The sequence below is a fragment of the Manis javanica genome, chromosome 5 (assembly GCF_040802235.1).
Source record: "Manis javanica isolate MJ-LG chromosome 5, MJ_LKY, whole genome shotgun sequence".
Lineage (NCBI taxonomy): Eukaryota > Metazoa > Chordata > Mammalia > Pholidota > Manidae > Manis > Manis javanica.
The window spans coordinates 167,384,877-167,402,755 of record NC_133160.1 but is presented as its reverse complement, the minus strand read 5'-3'; the positions used below and the strand labels follow the sequence as shown (position 1 = coordinate 167,402,755).

Here is a 17,879-nt window from a genome sequence, read left to right as displayed (position 1 = left end):
AACATCTCATCTCCATCACTCCAAAGTTCCCTTGAGCCCCTTTTCCTACCCACAAGCAACCTTGGACATGCTTTCCATCACTACAGATTCGATTCATCTAGACTAGATTAGAGTTCCATATTGGTGATCACTGCACTCTTGAGAGTCATCCCTGTTGTATATATGAATAGTTCATTCCTTTTCAGTGCTGAGTAGTATTCCCACGAATGGATATATCACACTTTGTTTCTCCATTCAACAGCTGATGGACACATGGGCTATTCCAGTTTGGGCTCTTATGAATAAAGTTGCTGTGGACATCAGTGTCCAAGTCCCTTTTGTGTCCCTTCTAAGAAATCTTCACTTACCCTAAGGTTGCAAAGACTTCCTCCTATGTTCTCTTCTAGAAGTTTTATAAGTTTAGTTTCTATGTTTCAGTCTGTGGTCCACTTTGAGTTAATTTTTGTTTATGACAGGAGATAAGGGTTGTCCTTCATTTTTTCCACATGAGTATCTAGTTTTTATGACACCATTTGTTATATAAAGACTGTCTTTCTGCATTTAATTACTTGGGCACCTTTTGTATTTCTGGGCTGCTCCATTGATCTGTATGACTATGCTTATGTCAATACCATGCTCTCTGGATTATTGCAGTGAACATTTACAGTGCTTACCCTGTACCAGGCATGGTTCTAGATGCTTTACACACTTCAATCCTTGTAATATCCCAGTGGGATACATACTATTATCATTCCCTGTTATATCCAGAAATTCTATGATTATATCCAAGTATAAAGCCTATGAAGTACTCAGTGCTTGGCCGAGCTGACATCCCAGCCACTGCAGAGACCTGCAGGAGTTCACTCCTCTTAGGTAGAAAGCTAGACAAGAGCAGCTGGGGAAGTGGAAGGTAAGGCTCAAGGACAGAGGTCAAGGGGAATCAAGGAGAGCGAACTTGACCGTAACACCTCCACGGGATTTTAGACAATACCCTGTTCCTATTCCAGCCTGGCATTTTCCGATTCTGCTGATTCTGGTGAACTCAGCCTTTGTCTGGTTTGACTTGGTGCTCGTGAGCATGTGGGCCACGTGGGCTGACTATGCAGGGCTCCAGAAGGAGGCAGCCCTGTGGGTGGGGTCTCAGCCTCCCTCAGAACACCCACCTGACTGCTCCCAGGCAGACGGTGTGAATCCCAAGAAAGAAAGCATGCTTTTTCTAGTTAGCAGAAGCACCTGGAGCCTTACTAAGTTAAGTAACTGTGTACTGGATACCTGTTATGGGCCAGCACCTAACCTAGCAGAACGCATGAGGACCAGGGACTATAGACAGATACACAGACAGACACACACACATGCACACATGCACACACATGTACACTCTGAATGCTGGGGCAAGATGCCCCCTAGACTGGGACCAACACCCAATATCCCAAATGGCTGACCCTTTGATCTTGACACTTTAGGGCTGGTGGGGTCCCTAAGGAGCTCTTGACACATCAGCAATTAGTGCCTCTCCAGGCAGAACTTGGGTTCTGCCAGAGCTTTAGTTATGGAAGGATAGGAGGGAAGAATGGGTAAGGATCTCATTACCCTTGGCTCAGCTCTCTGGGCAGAGAAAGGAGCATACACAGGTGTGAAAGACAAGTTTCAGTATTACTTTTATGCTACAACTTCTGTTTTAAATATGCAAGTGTTACTCTTTGCTTTTATAAATCTCCATCCACCAAGAAGCAGAGGCCTTGGAAAGCTATGGTTATCTGCAAGTTAATGGAGTATTAAAGCCTGTGTTCGAAAGACAGGGTCTCAGAAATTATTTTCTACTTGGACAGGCTTTCTCTAAATTGAAAATTAAAAATTATTCATTGAAACAAACTTTATTTGGAAGTTTCTGTTTAAAAGATTAATGTGCATGAGATCTGTATATCTGTTTGGGCTAAAGGTATGAGAAGTGAAAAAAGTTACTTTTTAAGTGGCTACCAAGGTGGTCCATGATCCCCAATACAACATATTAAAATGGTATTGAGACATTTTAACCAAAGGGCAAAAATCAGACATGAACTGTGGGCAAACTGGAATAGCAGGATAAACGTGGAGTAGATCAGATTTTTCCAAGTTCTCCAGTCCTGGGAAAACTTTTTTGTGGGTCAAAACCACAGCTTCTGCAGCTTCTAAGGGAAAAGAACATCCCCCTCCCCACCTCTGCCAACCCCTCTAGAAAAAGGAAAAGGTGGCTCTTAATATGTTGGTGATCACAAATTTCAACTGTTTTCAATTTGGGGCAAGGGGAAAAAGGAGCCTGTCCCCGCTGCGGACCCACCCATCCCGAGCTCATCTGCACATCCATGGCACCATCTCTTTCCTGCTGGGTCTGCCTGATGCCAGCCTTTCTCCCAGCTGCTCCCTCTGCCTGGAATGTCCTCCTGGGATATCTGGGTGGCAACTCCCTCATCCCTCAAGCCCGACCGACCGCAGTGTCTAATACAAAAGCCTGCCCCCTCCCCCATCGCCTTTCTCTGCTCCACTGTTCCCCAGGGCATCCTCACCTCCTAAGCTACCCTACAGGTGACCCGCGGTTGTTACAGATCATTGTTCCCCCAGATGCTCATCTTCCCTGGGCAAGGGCCCAACTCCGGGCCCCTGGGGCATCCGCACGCCTAGATGTGGGCCCGGCACAGAGCAGCCCGCCAGCAATGCTGAGTGTTGAAGGAATAAACACTCTGGTCCCAAGTTGTAATGCGTAAGATTTTGGGAGGCAGCAGACGTCTTCAGATTTTTCTACTGCCTATGTTTAGTTCTCTTCTGGAATATTAATAACTAGCAAAAATTGCATGAGTTTGCTCAGGCTGCTGTAACAAAGTACCACAGAGCTGGCGGCTTAAACAACAGAAATGTCTTCTCTCCCAGTTAGCTTCTGAAATCGTGAAATCAGTTGGAAAGCAAAAGGCACTGGGGGTGCGGACGCCAGTAGGATTGTTTTCCTTACTTCAACTCTATGGCCTAGTCTATTCCTGACAACTGCAGAAACCTACCTGAATGGATAAGAAGACTAACTTACGTGAATTCTGTTTCCTGTGGTTTGAAAAACCTCAATGAGCCTCGTGCTTCAGCAGCTGCTGCCCCACGTGGCAGCAGATACCCAGGCTCATGTGGCCCGAATGACATTCCGTGGACATTCACTCATCAGAGAGTCAATGCTGGGCCAAGAAAATCAATTTGGAAAATGGGCTGTTTCTGCAAGATGGCAATTACCTACAGCTGCCCCAGCTGATGAGCAGTGCCAGGAGCTGAAATTAATCAAAAATCAAATGAACAAAAATGTCTTTCTCAACTTTATTAGGCCCCAAAGCCATTTTCATGGACTGTCAAAATCTCAGTAAGAAGAAAGAAAAAAGGACTGGAAGTCCTTTTTGATAGGCAGTTACCTCAGAGGTTGGATGAAATCATATCTGTATTTTTAGAAAGAAGGTAATAAAAAGTCTGGAGATTTTCAGGGACCTGCTGAATGTTCACTATGTCAGGAAGGGTGCAGGGGGCGTTCCCACTCTTTGAGGCTTGTTTCCATGACAGTTCTGTAAGGTGGCGGGTTCCCTTCCTGTGGCTGCTGAAACAGGTCACCACCGATTCAGTGGCTTAAAGGAACACGTATGTACTCTCTTAACAGCTTTGGAGGTCAGAGGTCTGCAGTAGGTCTTGTGGGGCAAAAATTACAGTTGCTGGTAGGGCTGGCTCCTTCTGGGGCATCCAGGGGCAAATCTGTTCCCTGCCTTTCCCAGATGAGGATACGACCGTGTCCCTGGGCTCGTGGCCCTTCCTCCCTCTTCCAAGCATCAGAGGCATCTCTCCACCTTTGCTTTTTCTCTGACTCTGACCTCTTGCCTTTCTTTCACTTATAAGGATGCTTGGGATGACCTACGCCCGCCTGGACAGTCCAGGATCACCTCCCCATCTCAAGAGCCTTAACTTCATCACATCTGCAAAGCCCAGCACCACCACCCCCGCCCTTGTCATGTAAGGTGACATATTCGTGCTTCCAAGAATTAGGAAATGGACATTTTGGGGGGCAGTGTTATGCTTACCACAAGTGGGCATAGGAAGGTCCATTGTAAAGATGAGCAAATAAATTCAGAGATGTTGAGCAGTTCTATCAAGCCTGCTCAGCTGGTATATGGATGCTCAGGGTTTGACATCAGAGCTGTCAGGCCCCCCAGCACCCTGCTCCATCTCAGACTCAGCCTCATGCTGGAGTTCATCTCAAGGGATTCCAGAGATTCAGATACAGGCTACCATTTTAAGGACTGTTCCCAAAGGACCATTCTGCATCTCCAATTCATTGAAAAGATAGGCTGGGAGGGGATGCAGATGACTGGGGACACCTACACAGGGCCAGGGGAAATGCTGCCCAACACACTTCCCATCCTCTCACCTGGCTAAGTCCTGCTGGCCCTTAGCTCTCCGCTTCCTGGGCCCCTCTTCCAGGAAGCCCTCCTGGAACATCTCACAGGAGAGTTCACCCCAGTGTGCACGTGGTAGGTGTCTGTTTCTGGGTCTTTCTCTCTACTTCACAACTTCCTCACTGGTGACCTCCTAGCATAAGCCTGATGTGGGTGGCCATCACTGCTTGTGGAATGAAAGAATGTGCGAGTGAATCTACCATCAGAGCTTGAAGCCGCCACTCCCCCCGTGGGCCCACAGGGGGTGTCTGTGCCTCTAGAACACATATGATCCAAATGACTGTGGTCACCAGGACCCAAACTTGAAGGCAGCAGCAGCCAGACTGCAGAGACTGCGACTCACCGCTCTGATGTTAGGAAGAAGGTCCTCTCTGCCTCTCCCAGGAGGGTCCAGCCACCTACCCTCCTTCCCTGGATCAACACTTCCAAGGAATACCTTGTCAAAAATTGTTAGCTTTTAGTGAGGATGATCTGCCAGTCAGAGATAGGGGATTGGAAAGAGGGGTTTCTGGAGTCAGGGACACTGAGCTTAGAAGCCTCACCACCCCTCATTTGCTTCTCTTTCTACTGGGGGACAGCCAGGCTTTCAGGAGGCATGTGGCATCCATGACACCCACATGAAGCACTTTCGGGTCCTGTGTAGCAGCAGGGGCCCTACATGGCTCCCCTCACCCTCTTAGCTTCCAGTGCGCTGGCTGCGTGACCCTGGGGAGGTCATTCCTGTGGCACTTGGTCTCCTCACCTGTCAAAGCACTGGCAGGGGCCCTGTGACAGCCTGCTCTCCGTGGAGACGCTCGCCACAGCCTCATTTGAAAGGACAGATAATGGGAACTGCCTGTGCAGAACAGGAATAGTTAACATTCAGAGAGGGCACGCTGGCCGGGAGCTGCCTACTGCTACCTGCGCTCGCGTCTCATCCTCACCTTATCCCTGGGAGGCGGGGGCAGTGCCCTGAGCATGAAAATGGGGAGACTGAGCCACATTTTGAAGTTGTTGAATAGCTTCCCTGGGGTCACAGGCTCAAAAGAGAGGAGCTGGGGTCAGAATCCAGGCTGTGAAGCTCTGCCTAGAGGCTCTCAACAACGCCCACCGTCTGTAGCCACCAGCTAAGGAAATGACCGTAGGACCCGTTTTTGAAGAATGACAGAGCTTGCACAACCAGTGTCAATTCAGAGGGGTGAGATCTGCATACTTTTCTGTATATATGTTATACTTCAGGAAAGTGCTTCTGAAACAATGAATAATAAAATGGGAAGTTCATCTAAACAAAGCAGGTTAGAATTGGTACATAGAATAGGATGACTACTGTGTAAGAATAAAACGTATGTCTGTGCGGAGAACAGACAAGGAGAGATTATGCCAAACCTCCTTGGGCAGTATGATCGTAGGTGATTTCTTCTTTTTTTTTTTTCTATTTTTCTGAATCTTACAAATTGTCCCTAATCAGCTTGCGATGATTTCTTATAACAACAAAATACCTCACCAACCTCCCCCCCACAAAACCCCTGTAATTTGCCCATCATTTACATTCCAGACTGTACTTTTCCACTGATTAATGTAAAAATTGATAATAATGATTGAGTGGAATCTGTAACACAAGACAAGAATTTTATGACACTTCCAGCATGCGTAATATTGAAATATTTTTCCTCTAACAAAAAGACTGAATGGAAGGAGGAGGAACCTGGACATCAATCGTCAACACTTGTATGACATCCATTTCTAAAAGCATCTCGTTAGAATGTTCTGTCGTAAGCCAGAAATGTGACCGGAAGCCTCTGCCTATCGCACTGACATCAACCTTAGTGCAGGTCAGTAAGCGAGAGCGGGAACAAAGGAGCTACTTCGAGGTCAGAGAATGCCACTCTGATTCTAGCCCTCCTCTCCTCTCCTTTGCAGGGAGGCCCCATCACGTACTATGTGCCTGAAATGTGAGGCACAGACTGCACACCTACAAGTTGGAAGAGACATGAGCATCGCATGAAGAGGGAACCAAAACGCAGAGATGTTGAGTGCATTGTCCAATATCACACAGCCAGGAAGTCCTGGAGCCAGGATTCAAAATACTTGTACAATTTCTGCTGGATTCTGAAGTCTCCCAACTTTGCTTCCCCTCTAGACATTTATTTTCCATGTGAAGGTTGAGAAAGAGTGATGAACCCTATCTCTTCTTAGGGACATTTTTGCTCATTAGTATGGTAAAGTCACCCTGTCTATTATACCAATCAACTGAGATGTCTTTTCTCCTCTTCTTTGCCTTGCAAACTGCTACCTGTATAAGGTGGGAAGATGACAGCTAATGGGTTTGACATATTGTTAATGCCATGGCAACAGGCCTTAGGTTCACGGGAACTCTGATAAACGGAAGATAGTGGAGGGGCTAATAGAGTCAAGAATATTTTCTACATGAGCAAAACATCCATGATGAACTGCATGATAAGCTTCTAAATCTCAGAAACCTCCGAGTGACAAAGGGCGTGCTCCTTTAAAGGCATGCCGGTTTGCTGGCAGATGCCCTGCGGCGTCCAGTACCCTCTGTGAGGTTCCCAGGAATCACTTGTGTACTTACAGAGAAGACGGCAGCCAAAGTCTCAATGCCCCCAGTGCTCAAGGTGATGTATGGGATCTTCTCTGGAGGAATCCCAGCTTTTCCAAAGATACTGTTGGTATAGAACCAAATCTATAATGCAGGAAAGAAAAAGAAGGGAGGAGGGCGGGAGAGCGGCATCAGTTTCCTCAAGTAAATTCGCTGCTAAATCCAGTTTCAAGGTGGAGCCACTTGGCATGGCTGACCACTTGTTTTCTCCCTTCTCCCACATTTCCCACCTCTTCATTATGAACAGAACTCCTACATTACTGAGAGCAACATGTGTTCGGCCTTGTGCAGCAATGAGAAAGAAACAAAAGTGTTGGTGGAGCTCCAGGAAGTCTCCTTAAAGTGAGCTTTCACCAAGGAGGTGTGATTTCATTTTTTGCCCTTCCCCCTTTCTGCTGTCAGGATGGTGAATATGATGGCTGGAGCTTCAGCAGCCTCTTTGGATTGCTAGGTGACCTCAGGACAGCACAGTTATCAGCCCTGATGGCAACTTTGTGAGAATTAGAAAAAGTTCCTGACCCATAGGATACTTTACTGTTATCTACTGGAATATTGCCATACTAAAATTGCCACAATAGGCACAATATGAATGATGCTCTTAAGAGTTATGCAGTATACAACCTAAATAAACTACACATAGAGCCCCTGCCTTGGGATGAAAGCTACCTGTTCAGGTGCTGGAGCAGGACGTTAGAAGGAGCCTTCTACTTACTCATTAGAGTGATTCCATATAATTAATTATCCAAGCCTGGGCACTTTTGACAGTGTTAACAATTATTCTAGGACAACAGGCATAAATCAGGACTGCCCTGTGCGAACCAGCATGTGTGGCCCTGGAGCTGCTGTGCCAGCCCTCCTAATTTCCTCCGTGTGCAACTAGGTCACAGTTGAGGTTTCTGCCACATAATGGCCCAACCTAATCCTAACAGACACTTACGGGGCTCCAGACAATCATTGTTTTGGAGTTTGGAGATGTGGCTCCATCATGACTAGCTGAGTGACCTCAGGCAATTCACTCCACCCTGCTGAGATTCCTTCTCCAATTCTGTCAAAAGAAGATACCCATGCCCTTGCTGTGACATGTCAGCAACTGGGTAAGAATTGTCACTGTTCATTATTTACTTAAACTGTTGGATCAATAGGCTGGACACAGATTATTTGTGTTCTCCCAATCCCAGCCACTTCTTACAAAGCAAAGTTTGCTGAACGAGGCAAAGCCATGCACTCCGAATATGAAACCTCACGAGGAGACCCACTGCCTTGACGGGCCTTGAAAACATTTACAAACTGATTGTCACTAAGCAGAAATATTAGAGCTCGTTGCTCATAACGTGTCAGGCTTGGCTGTGGCTCGGCGGCTCATAGCCTTTGGTTTTTTCTTCCTTTCTGGAGAAAGCTCTTGTTTCTACTAACTTGTCTTGTTACCAGCATTTGTTTTACAAAATCATTTCATGCACTGGGGGAGAATATATCATTTAGGACCTACTCAGAGCTACAGAAAGTTTACTTTTAATGAAGGGAGTCATTTATCATAAAGTCATGGGCACACCAAAGACTCCAGTAAAAACTACTGCACACATTTCTTTTGGCTCATGGGCACGGAAGCCTCTGTTGGAAAACTGGGTTGTCATGTTCATATGAAACAAAGTCACTCCTGCTTGCATCTCCTCTTGCTTGAGTGGCTGAGGAATTCAAATTTTAGATTCCATCTTCGCTGTGACAGCCAGAGAGCATAGGAGTGGCTCCTGACAGATTCACTAATTCTTCTGGCTCTTAGAGCTGTGACAGAGGCCAGCATTATTCCCCAAACCCTGAGTCTCCATTGAATTTGTTCATATAATCTCCTCCCCTTATGAAGGTAACTGATCCCTGGCACATCTTCAGGGGCTGATCAGAGATTAAGTGCCTTTCTTCATCCAAATTTACTGATTTCAATAGCCAAGGGTCTCTATGGACCCTTTCCAGCTCCCAGGCTGCCCTGCTGCCACCCCATGCAAAGGTGGATCTGACGTTGTGCTGTCCTGAGCCTCAGTTCTGAACCCCACATTCTGGCCTGCTCTTGTTCTGGAGGCTTCCACGCTTGGGCCCCACTGGCTGTGTGTTCTGCAGGGGAAGCTGTGCTCTGGCCCCACACACGGTGCTCCTTCCCGGCCTCCCACCCCCTCCGACCCCCTTTCTCCCTTGCTTCCAATTCTCAGCAGCAACCCCGCCTTGGGCATCCCTCCCAGGTTTGAATGTTAGCAGAGAGTCATCGTGCATAAAATTACATGCTCATCAGGGGCGAGTTAGTGATAAAAGTATCTCTGCAGTCACCTCATATGTAAATGCACTTAGGCATCCACAGGCAAAAATCAGCCCTTTAGACGCTCTTCCCAAGCCCAGGGCTTGTACAGAGGTCGTGCTGGGCTGGGGAAGGCCTGCCTATCTATCACACGAACTGCCAGGCTGATTCCGCCGGTGCCAGGAGACCCCTTCCCTGGCCTCACATCATCTTACAGAGGCGGCAGGTAACTGCCTCTGCCCCTGATCCCACTGCATTTGGTTTGAGGGTGTTGTACAACATGGAGTCTGGAGTGTGGCCGCAGGGGACCCTGCCATGGAGTTTGCTCAGTGTTGGCCTCACCCCAACACAATTGGGCTCCACTGAGGAGGACGGTGGAGCGCAAGGAGCACAGTCCCGGAGGCCCGAGGTCCTAGATTCCAGCCGGTGCTGCCTCTCGGGAGCTGGGTCTGTAGGCAAGTGACTGCACGTCTCTGAATCCCCACCGTCTAAAAGGAGGGAATGCTATGCTGCCTTTCAGGGTTGTTGTAAACATTTTTTAAATGATGACGTCAAGCATCTTTCATATAATTGGTGCACACCAAATGCTGGGTATCATTGTAGAAGTCTTCCGTCCCTCTGCTGAGATGCGACTGCTCCTTGGTAAAGGGAAAGACCAGCTATGCACAGCACGGGGAGAAACACCTCTGCATCTGCTTCTCAGCGGCTCCTCCCAGGGGCTGGGCCTGAGCGGGACTTTGCAGGGGGCACAGGGAAGGGCGCACAGTCGTCTCCACACCCTGCCTCTAACGCCCTGAAGCTCTCCTTCTTAACTCATGACATGTGTCTTAGAGACAAAGTGTAACACGATCATCCCTTCCAGGCTGCTTGTGAGGGTGGCATTGCCTAAGGGCTGGAGAGACCAGCCAGCCAGCAAGGCCGGAGCAGGATGCGGCCCAGGCCTGTCGGCGCCCCGAGTGCGGTTCGCGGCTCCGGGCAGTGCTGGGGCTCGAGCCCAGCTTGCCGACCAGATTCCTATGTATTGTTCGCCCCAACTCCCGTATGCCCACGGCCTTGACTACAGTCGCCTTTGACCGAGACATGCATGTTAATCTCTGTCTGTGCTTCAGGAGCCATGAAACTGCGGACCTGCCTTTGCCCAGATAAGGCGATACTGACCCAGAGAAGGCTTAGCCTGCACTCGCGGGATGTGCCAGGAGGGCGCTGGTTCCCCAGAGGACGGCGTCCTAATCCCTGGAACCCGGAACTGTGTTACACTGTGTGGCAAAAGGGACTCTGAAGATGTGAACGGTCCTGAGATGGAGACGTGATTCTGGATTACCCAGGTGAGCTAGGAATGTAATCACAAGCGTCCTTACAGGAGGGAGGCGGGAGGGGCAGAGGTCAGAGAGAGACTAGGATGGAAGCAGAGGTCGGAGGAGTGAGAGACAGAGAGCTGGAAACACGGAGGGGCCCCCACAAGCGAATGAGATGCGCAGGACCTATTCTGAAGTACAAGGACCTGAGGCGACCGCCATTCACTAAGCACTGTGTCCCGGGAGCTGTGCCGGCGCCCCACCTGCTGTCGGGCAGCGTCTCCTTTCCCTTCGTTTCCAGTTCCCATTTGGGGCACCCGCTTCTCTCAGCCCGGGAACAAGCGGGGCAGGCGGGGAGGCGGCCTCCGTGGAAGGAGATCCTCTGCGCTCACGGGCCTCCCCTTGGGGCTCTGTGCACTCTTTCCAGGGGGAAGCCTGGGTCCCCTCTGCTCTCACCATGCAGGGGGACCTGTCCGTGGGTCGGGCGTGCAGGGTCAGGGTGGGCGCCTGAAACCTGGGAGTGCAGTAACCCACACTTCTGAAGTCGCCCCCTCTCGTCCAGCTCCACTTGGAGGGGGGCTGACATTTTGATCCCCATTTGCATCCTGTGCCAATCTCTAATCCGTTCTGAATTTCAGAGGGGAAGACAGGGGGGCCTATGTATGGTACTTTCCAAAACTATTACCTACATGACCCAATTTCCTCCTTGCGGCGCCCAGGGAGGTGGACATCTTACTCCCATTTAGCAGATGAGGAAACTGAGGCACAGCCAGGTGAGGGCTACAAGGCCAGGCGGGGTGGAGCTGCGAGGTCAGCTCAGTCGTTCCACCCCTCTACTGCCTCTGGGTGAGAGGGCGCCTGACTTCTCTGAGATGGAACAAGACAGGTGATCAGTTGGGTGGAGCCGATCTGAGAGGTGGGAGGGGGCAGAGGGCACCCTGGGAAGGGGTAACAACAGGCAAGCAGCAAAGAAAAGCAGATCTTCTCGGAGGGAAAGCCCAGACCCTAGTCCTCAGCACAGCTGCTCCCTCCAAACCCCAGGCTGACGTCAGGCCTCATTCTCAACAGGACTGGCAAGCAGGCCGAGGAATGGGCTGACTGTCCCCACCTCCCATGGTGGGTCCTCGTTCTTTGCCAAAGACCCCCACGTGGCTCAGGGCTCTCTCCAGGGCTAGCTGGGCTTGCAACAGCCCCACCATGGCCAAAGTCCAAGGTCAGACAACTAAAAATCTGAAGTAGCCTCTTGTGAGCTGTTCCTGTTTGCAAAGCCAGGAGGGTGTGAGCTGAACAGAACAGGCTTGACCCCCAGCAATAGCTACCAGCAGGGAGAACTCGGACTCGGGTCTCGCTGTGTGGGGATGACGTTGATGGCGTGTGCGGAGTGTCAACTCTCTGTGTTCAGGGAAGGGCAGCCTCCTGCTCCGCCTCTCACTCTTCTGCTTCATGAAATTCCAGAAAGATACAAAGTGAGAACTCAAGTTTTAAGAGTGGCCAGAAAATCCTAGCTTTTAAAGGCTTTCCTAAGAGTGTTGGATGACCTAGTGGTGTTCCCCCTCTTACAGGGAAAATATGACCTGGTGCTGACCCAGCCCTTAACCGCTGATGGCACCTTCCTCTTCTCCTTTGTCATGTCCCCATTGTACATCCCAGTGGTCAAGGTCAGAGGGGTTCAGTTTCTCACCCAGGGTTACACAGCTGGGAGGTGGGATGAAAGGGCTGGAACCCAGGCAGCCCTGTAGCCTTGGGGCAGGGTTCTCTCAACAAGATAATAGCTAAGGTTATCAAGTATCACTGTGTGGCTGGCCTTGCACTGAGAGCTTTATGGACATCCTTTCATCTGTCTGCACAACTACCGTATAAGGTAGGTACCACTTTGCAGTTAGGGAAACTGAGGCACAGGGCAGTTGTGTAGCTTGTCCCATAAGTCCCAAGTCCAATGCTGGAAGTTGAACACAGTTGTGCTCTCCGCCAGTACTCTGGGGCTGCCACACAGAGGGCCTCCTTTGAACATTCTTTCCATCCATGGAGACATGGTAAGCTCTTTCCGTGACATTGTCTCAGCTGTTAGGGTAACAGAACATTTAATTCTTCTAATTTGAGTTAGGAAGTTACGTGGGAAGAAACTTTAAAACAAAAGCTATTTATAATTCTTCTGAACTTGTGATTAGAAGTTTTGTGCAAAACATGCTTTGGGCTTCAGACTCCTAATGATACCGTGTCATGTGGGATGGGCTTTCGCGTAGACCCAGGCCAGCAAATGGGGGAAGGTAGCTTGTGTTGCTGCAAACCCATCAGAGACTTTCTTGTCTCCCAGGCTTGCCCTTTACCCAGTCAATTGTTTCCTGAGGGTGTGGGATGCCTGGTGCTCTGCTAGGCATGGGGGTTACTCCACATGTGCAGAGCAACACACATGCCCTCACGCTCCTAAGTCTACGTTAGCAGGGAAAGGAGGCAAATGGAACAATTACACGGGGAAAGGATTAGAAGCACACCAGCTACCCAGGGATGCTGCGATATAGGGCGCCGGATGGACAAACACAGAGGCAGTGAGACACTTCTGAGCATCTAGAACACTGGCACCAACCTGCATGGCTTATTCACAGCCTGCCCTCTGAGCCTCACCACTCCTGTTTCTAACAAACTTGGGTGTCTTGTTTCCCAGCCAAGACTGCAGATTGAAAGCAGCGGAGTTTGTAAGGGTGAGGCACTGAGAGAGAAGAAAACAGTGCTAGAAACAGTCTTGCTGATAGGAGCGAGGGGCACGGGAGAGCTAACAGAAGCTCGGCAGTTACCGTCTGAAATATCCCATGGATGTAATTTCATATAATCCTCCCAATGGTATTACCCGCCCCATTTTTCATAATAGAAAACTGAGGCCCAGAGAAGTCAGTGTGATTGGTTTCCTCTGCTCAAGAAGGGAGGAATCCAGAGGAAGGAAGGGCAACCCAATCACAGTACCGCCAGAATCCTTGGCATTCCAGAAGATTCAGGAAGGTTCCAGAAAACTATGGCTTCCCTGCACTCAGTGTGACAATGGGTCCAATTTTCAGCCCAAGGACTGGGTAGAAACAGTGCTCTCCCTGCCCCTGGTTCTTCTCACCTCACTCCATGTGCCTCCCATGTGTCATGCGTGAGTGCTGGAGACCCAGGGACCATGAGACATGGCCTCATTCTCGAGGACAGTCATGGGGCGGGAGTGGCTTCAGGGGTGCAGGAGCCCGGCGGCCGCCCTAGGACAGAGGATGGGCTCTGCTCCTTCTTGCCAGAGAGCCTGAGCATTCGCACAGAAGTCTGCTTTTCATGCAAAGGACAAACTGCTTAGGAGGAAGGCAGCTGCATAAAATAAGTGATTTTAAATGACAAGTCTAATTTTAGAGAAGGAATCTGAAAGCCATTGTGAGGAGGAGGGAAAAAAACAATCTGACGTTGGAAAGGCATTTAGAAATAATAAAGGTGGTTAAATCTGACTTTCTAAACGATGCAAAAACAATTCACCAATTCTTTAGCTAAAGGGCGCTGAACAAAAGGTAATGTTTATTTAATACAGTGTCTCTCAACTGGGGTCAGTTTTGCTCCCAGGGGACGCCCGGTGATGTGGTGATGTCTGCAGACATTTCTTGTTGTCACCAGTGGCACAGTGGGGAGAGGTCAGGGGAGCTTACAGGTCAACATCCTATAGGGCACGGGATGGCCCCCAGGTCAATGAATTTTCCAGCCCCAAATGTACATAGAGCCGAGGTTGAGAAACACTGGTTTCGTTCAGATAGCAGGGTGGTAGAGCAGGTACCTGGTGCCAGCAGGTTGAGTTTGACAGCACATGCACCACCTGCTGTGACTGGAACAGGTCCTTGGCCCTCTCTAAGCCTCAGTCTCTTAATCAAGAAAATGGGGACGGCATCATTTATCCTGTGGGATATTTGGGGTTGGAATAAGGTGACCAATGGGGAGATGCTTAGCAGGATTTACAACTGTCTTAAACTATAGGCCACATCCCCCAAATAATTTCTGGTACAATTAAGGGAACAAAGCAAATTTAAAGTTTTAACACAGCTTTCACCTGTGTTTGAATCACTTTTCCTTAGTCTCATGACTTATGTGGATTGCAAGGCAGCCGGTGCGGGGACAGAGCCAGACAGGGGCACAGGGCAGCGGGGCTGGGATGCTGGGATGTGCTGTGACCATGTTTATCCTTTTGTATGTAAGACAGAAGAAGAAAGACTTCTCTCACTGGTTGCCTAGGGATGACCTGGGGACATAGCCCAGTGATACACATGGGGATGCTCTGAGGGAGCTTTGGGGACTCTCCCTGCTTGGGGTTAAGCACTCAGACCCTGTGGCCAAGTGGCTGAGGCTTGAATCCCCTTTCTACCATTCCCAGCTGTGTGAACTAGGGACAGTCTCTCAATGTCTCTGTGCCTAACAGCGGTGCCTAACTCACAGTGCCTCGCTCATGTTAAGTGCTAAATAAGAGCGTGTTTGATTATTATTACAGATGAGCAGACAGAGGCTGGGGGAAGAAAGGGGCCCAGGCTTCCCACTGCAGGTCTGTGTCACAGTGAGACCAAAAGCCAGAGCTCTTTGCTCTGTGTCAAGTTAAGCATGCCAGGCTGGAAGTATTACTCCTGACTTAAAGATTAAAAATAATCCTCAACAAACTAAGAACAGAAGGAAATTGTCTCAACATAATAAAGGTCATATATGGCAAGCCCACAACTAACATACTCAGTGGTGAAGAACTGAGAGCTTTTCTGATTAAGATCAGGAACAAGGCACGGTTGCCCTCTCTCACCACTTCTCTGCAATATAGTACTGAGGGCCTAGACAGAGAGAACGGGCAGAAGAAAGAAAGAAAAGGCATCCAAATCAGAAATGAGGGGGTAAAATTATCAGTGTTTGCAAATGGCATGATCTTGTAGGTAGAAAACCCTAAAGATCACACACACACACACACACACACACACACACACACACACACACACACACACACACATTGTTAGCACTAGTAGACAAATTCAGTAAAGCTGCAGGGTACAAAATCAACATATAAAAATCAGTTACCTTTCTATATATTAATAATGAACTCTCTGAAAAGGAAATTAAGGAAATAATCCTGTTTATAATAGCATCAAAAAGAATAAAACAGTTGGGAACCAAATGAAGGAGGTGAAAGACTTTTACACTTAAAACTACAAAATACTAATGAAGAAAATTAAAGAAGACACAAATAAATGGAAAGATACTGGGTTCATGGTTTGGAAGACTTAATATTGTTAAAATGTCCACAGTACCCAAAGCGATCTCAGATTTAATATCATCCCTATCAAAATCCCAGTGGCATATTTTACAAAAATAGAGCAAAATCTATATTCATATGGAGCCACAAAAGCCAATGAATAGTTAAAAATAATTTGAGAAAGAACAAAACTGGAGGTATCATACTTTCTGATTTTGAAGGATATTACAAAGATAAAGTAATTCAAACAGTACGGTACTGGCATAAAGTCAGGTATGTGGACTAATGGAGCAGAATACAGAGCCAGAAATAAACCTATGCATATATGGTCAACTGTCTTCAGCAAGGGGGCCAAGAATACACAATGGGGAGAGAACAGTCTCTTTGACAAACAGTGTTGAGAAAACTGGATAACCGCATGCAGAAGAATGAGATTTGACCCTTATCGTCACTCAAATAGTTAAAGGCTTAAACATAAGATCTGGAACTTTAAATTTCCCTGGAGAAAACATAGGGGAAAAGCTTCACAACACTGGTCTTGGCCATGAATTTTTGGATATGACACCAAAAGCAAAACAGACTAGTGGGACTACATCAAACTAAAAAGCTTCTGGGCAACAAGGAGTATAATCAACAGAGCACAAAGGCAACCTCCAGCACGGGAGAACATATTAACAAACTATGTATCTGATAAAGGGGGTTAATCTCCAAAATATAAGGAAATCCTACATCTCAATAGCAAAACAAAACAATAGCAACAGCAAAACAAAAAAAACCCTCCAATTAAAAATGGGCACGGACCTAAACAGACATTTCTCCAAAGAAGACATTCGAATGGCCAATAAGACATCATTAATCTCCATAGAAATGCAATCAAAATCCCAATAAGATATTTCCTCACACCTGTTAGGATGTTATATTATTAAAATATGTATATATATATATATATATATATATATATATATATATATATATATATATATATATATATATACATATATATAAGTGTTGGTGAGGATGTGGGGAAATTGTAACCCTTAGGTGGTTATATTATTTAAAAAAAACCAGATAAGTGTTGGTGAGGATGTGGGGGAACTGGAACCCTTGCACACTGTTGGTGAAATGCAAACTGGTGCACCCCTTTGGAAAACAGTATGGAGGGTCTTCTAAAACAAAAACCAGAAGCCCCATGTGATCCAGCAATTCCACTTCTGGGTGTTTATTCAGAAGAGTTGAAAGCAGGATCTTGAAGAGAATTTGCCTTCCTATTTCAATGCAGCAGTATTTACAGTAGCCAAGATGTGGAAATAACCTGTTTGTTAATGGATGAACAGATAAAGAAAATGTGGTATAGTCACACAGTGGAATATTACTCAGTCATAAAAAGAAAGAAATCCTGCAATATGTGATAACATGGATAAACCTGGGCATTATTCTGAGTGAAATGAGCCATCACAGAAGGACAAATACTGCATGATTCCACCAATATGAAGTATTAAAATAGTCAAATTCATGGAGGCAGAGGGTAAAAGGGTGGTTGCCAGGGGTCTGGGGCGAGGGAATGGGGAGTTGCTAGTCAACGGGTACAAAGTATCAGTTCTGCAGAGATGTGCTGTACGAGGACACTGTATTGTATACTTAGACATTTGTTAAGGGGGTAGATCTCGCTTTAAATGTTCTCCCAAGAGTAAAAAGAACAGATGAAAAGCGATCACTAGGATAAGAGTTCAATGTTCTGAAGCTGGGATCTCACCTCGGCTGGCTTTGGGAGCAGAAGAGATGGTTTTTTTCCCTCATATGCTTATGCAGCGGGGCTTACCGACACACTCGTGTGCACTTCATAAAGTTGTATCAGGTATGCAAATCGGAAAATTATGTCACAGCTGAGGAAAAGATTCTGTTTATAAATATCATGGTTCTCAATCTAAATGTCTCATTAAATACAGATTCCATATGTGGCATCTACTACTTGGAGCCTTAGCTTTAAGAAACAGATATACTGTCTACTTTCTCAGAATAGGGAGGGCGGCTGGGAGACTGTCTA

The 17,879-nt window shown here is 47.6% G+C and overlaps 1 protein-coding gene across 17 annotated transcripts in view; it reads right to left on the bottom strand.

Annotated features, from left to right (window-relative positions):
• The window catches only part of SLC2A9 (solute carrier family 2 member 9), a 208,216-nt gene that overhangs the window by 86,709 nt on the left and 103,628 nt on the right, over positions 1-17,879 (bottom strand). For all 17 annotated transcript variants that reach the window (XR_012131823.1, XR_012131822.1, XM_073237843.1 and 14 more), the window contains one exon: positions 7,000-7,110. Coding sequence is in view for 15 of the 17 variants with exons in the window: in XM_073237843.1 (XP_073093944.1) it covers positions 7,000-7,110 (111 nt within the window). In the remaining 2 variants the exon portion in view is untranslated. The remainder of the gene's footprint in view (positions 1-6,999; positions 7,111-17,879) is intronic.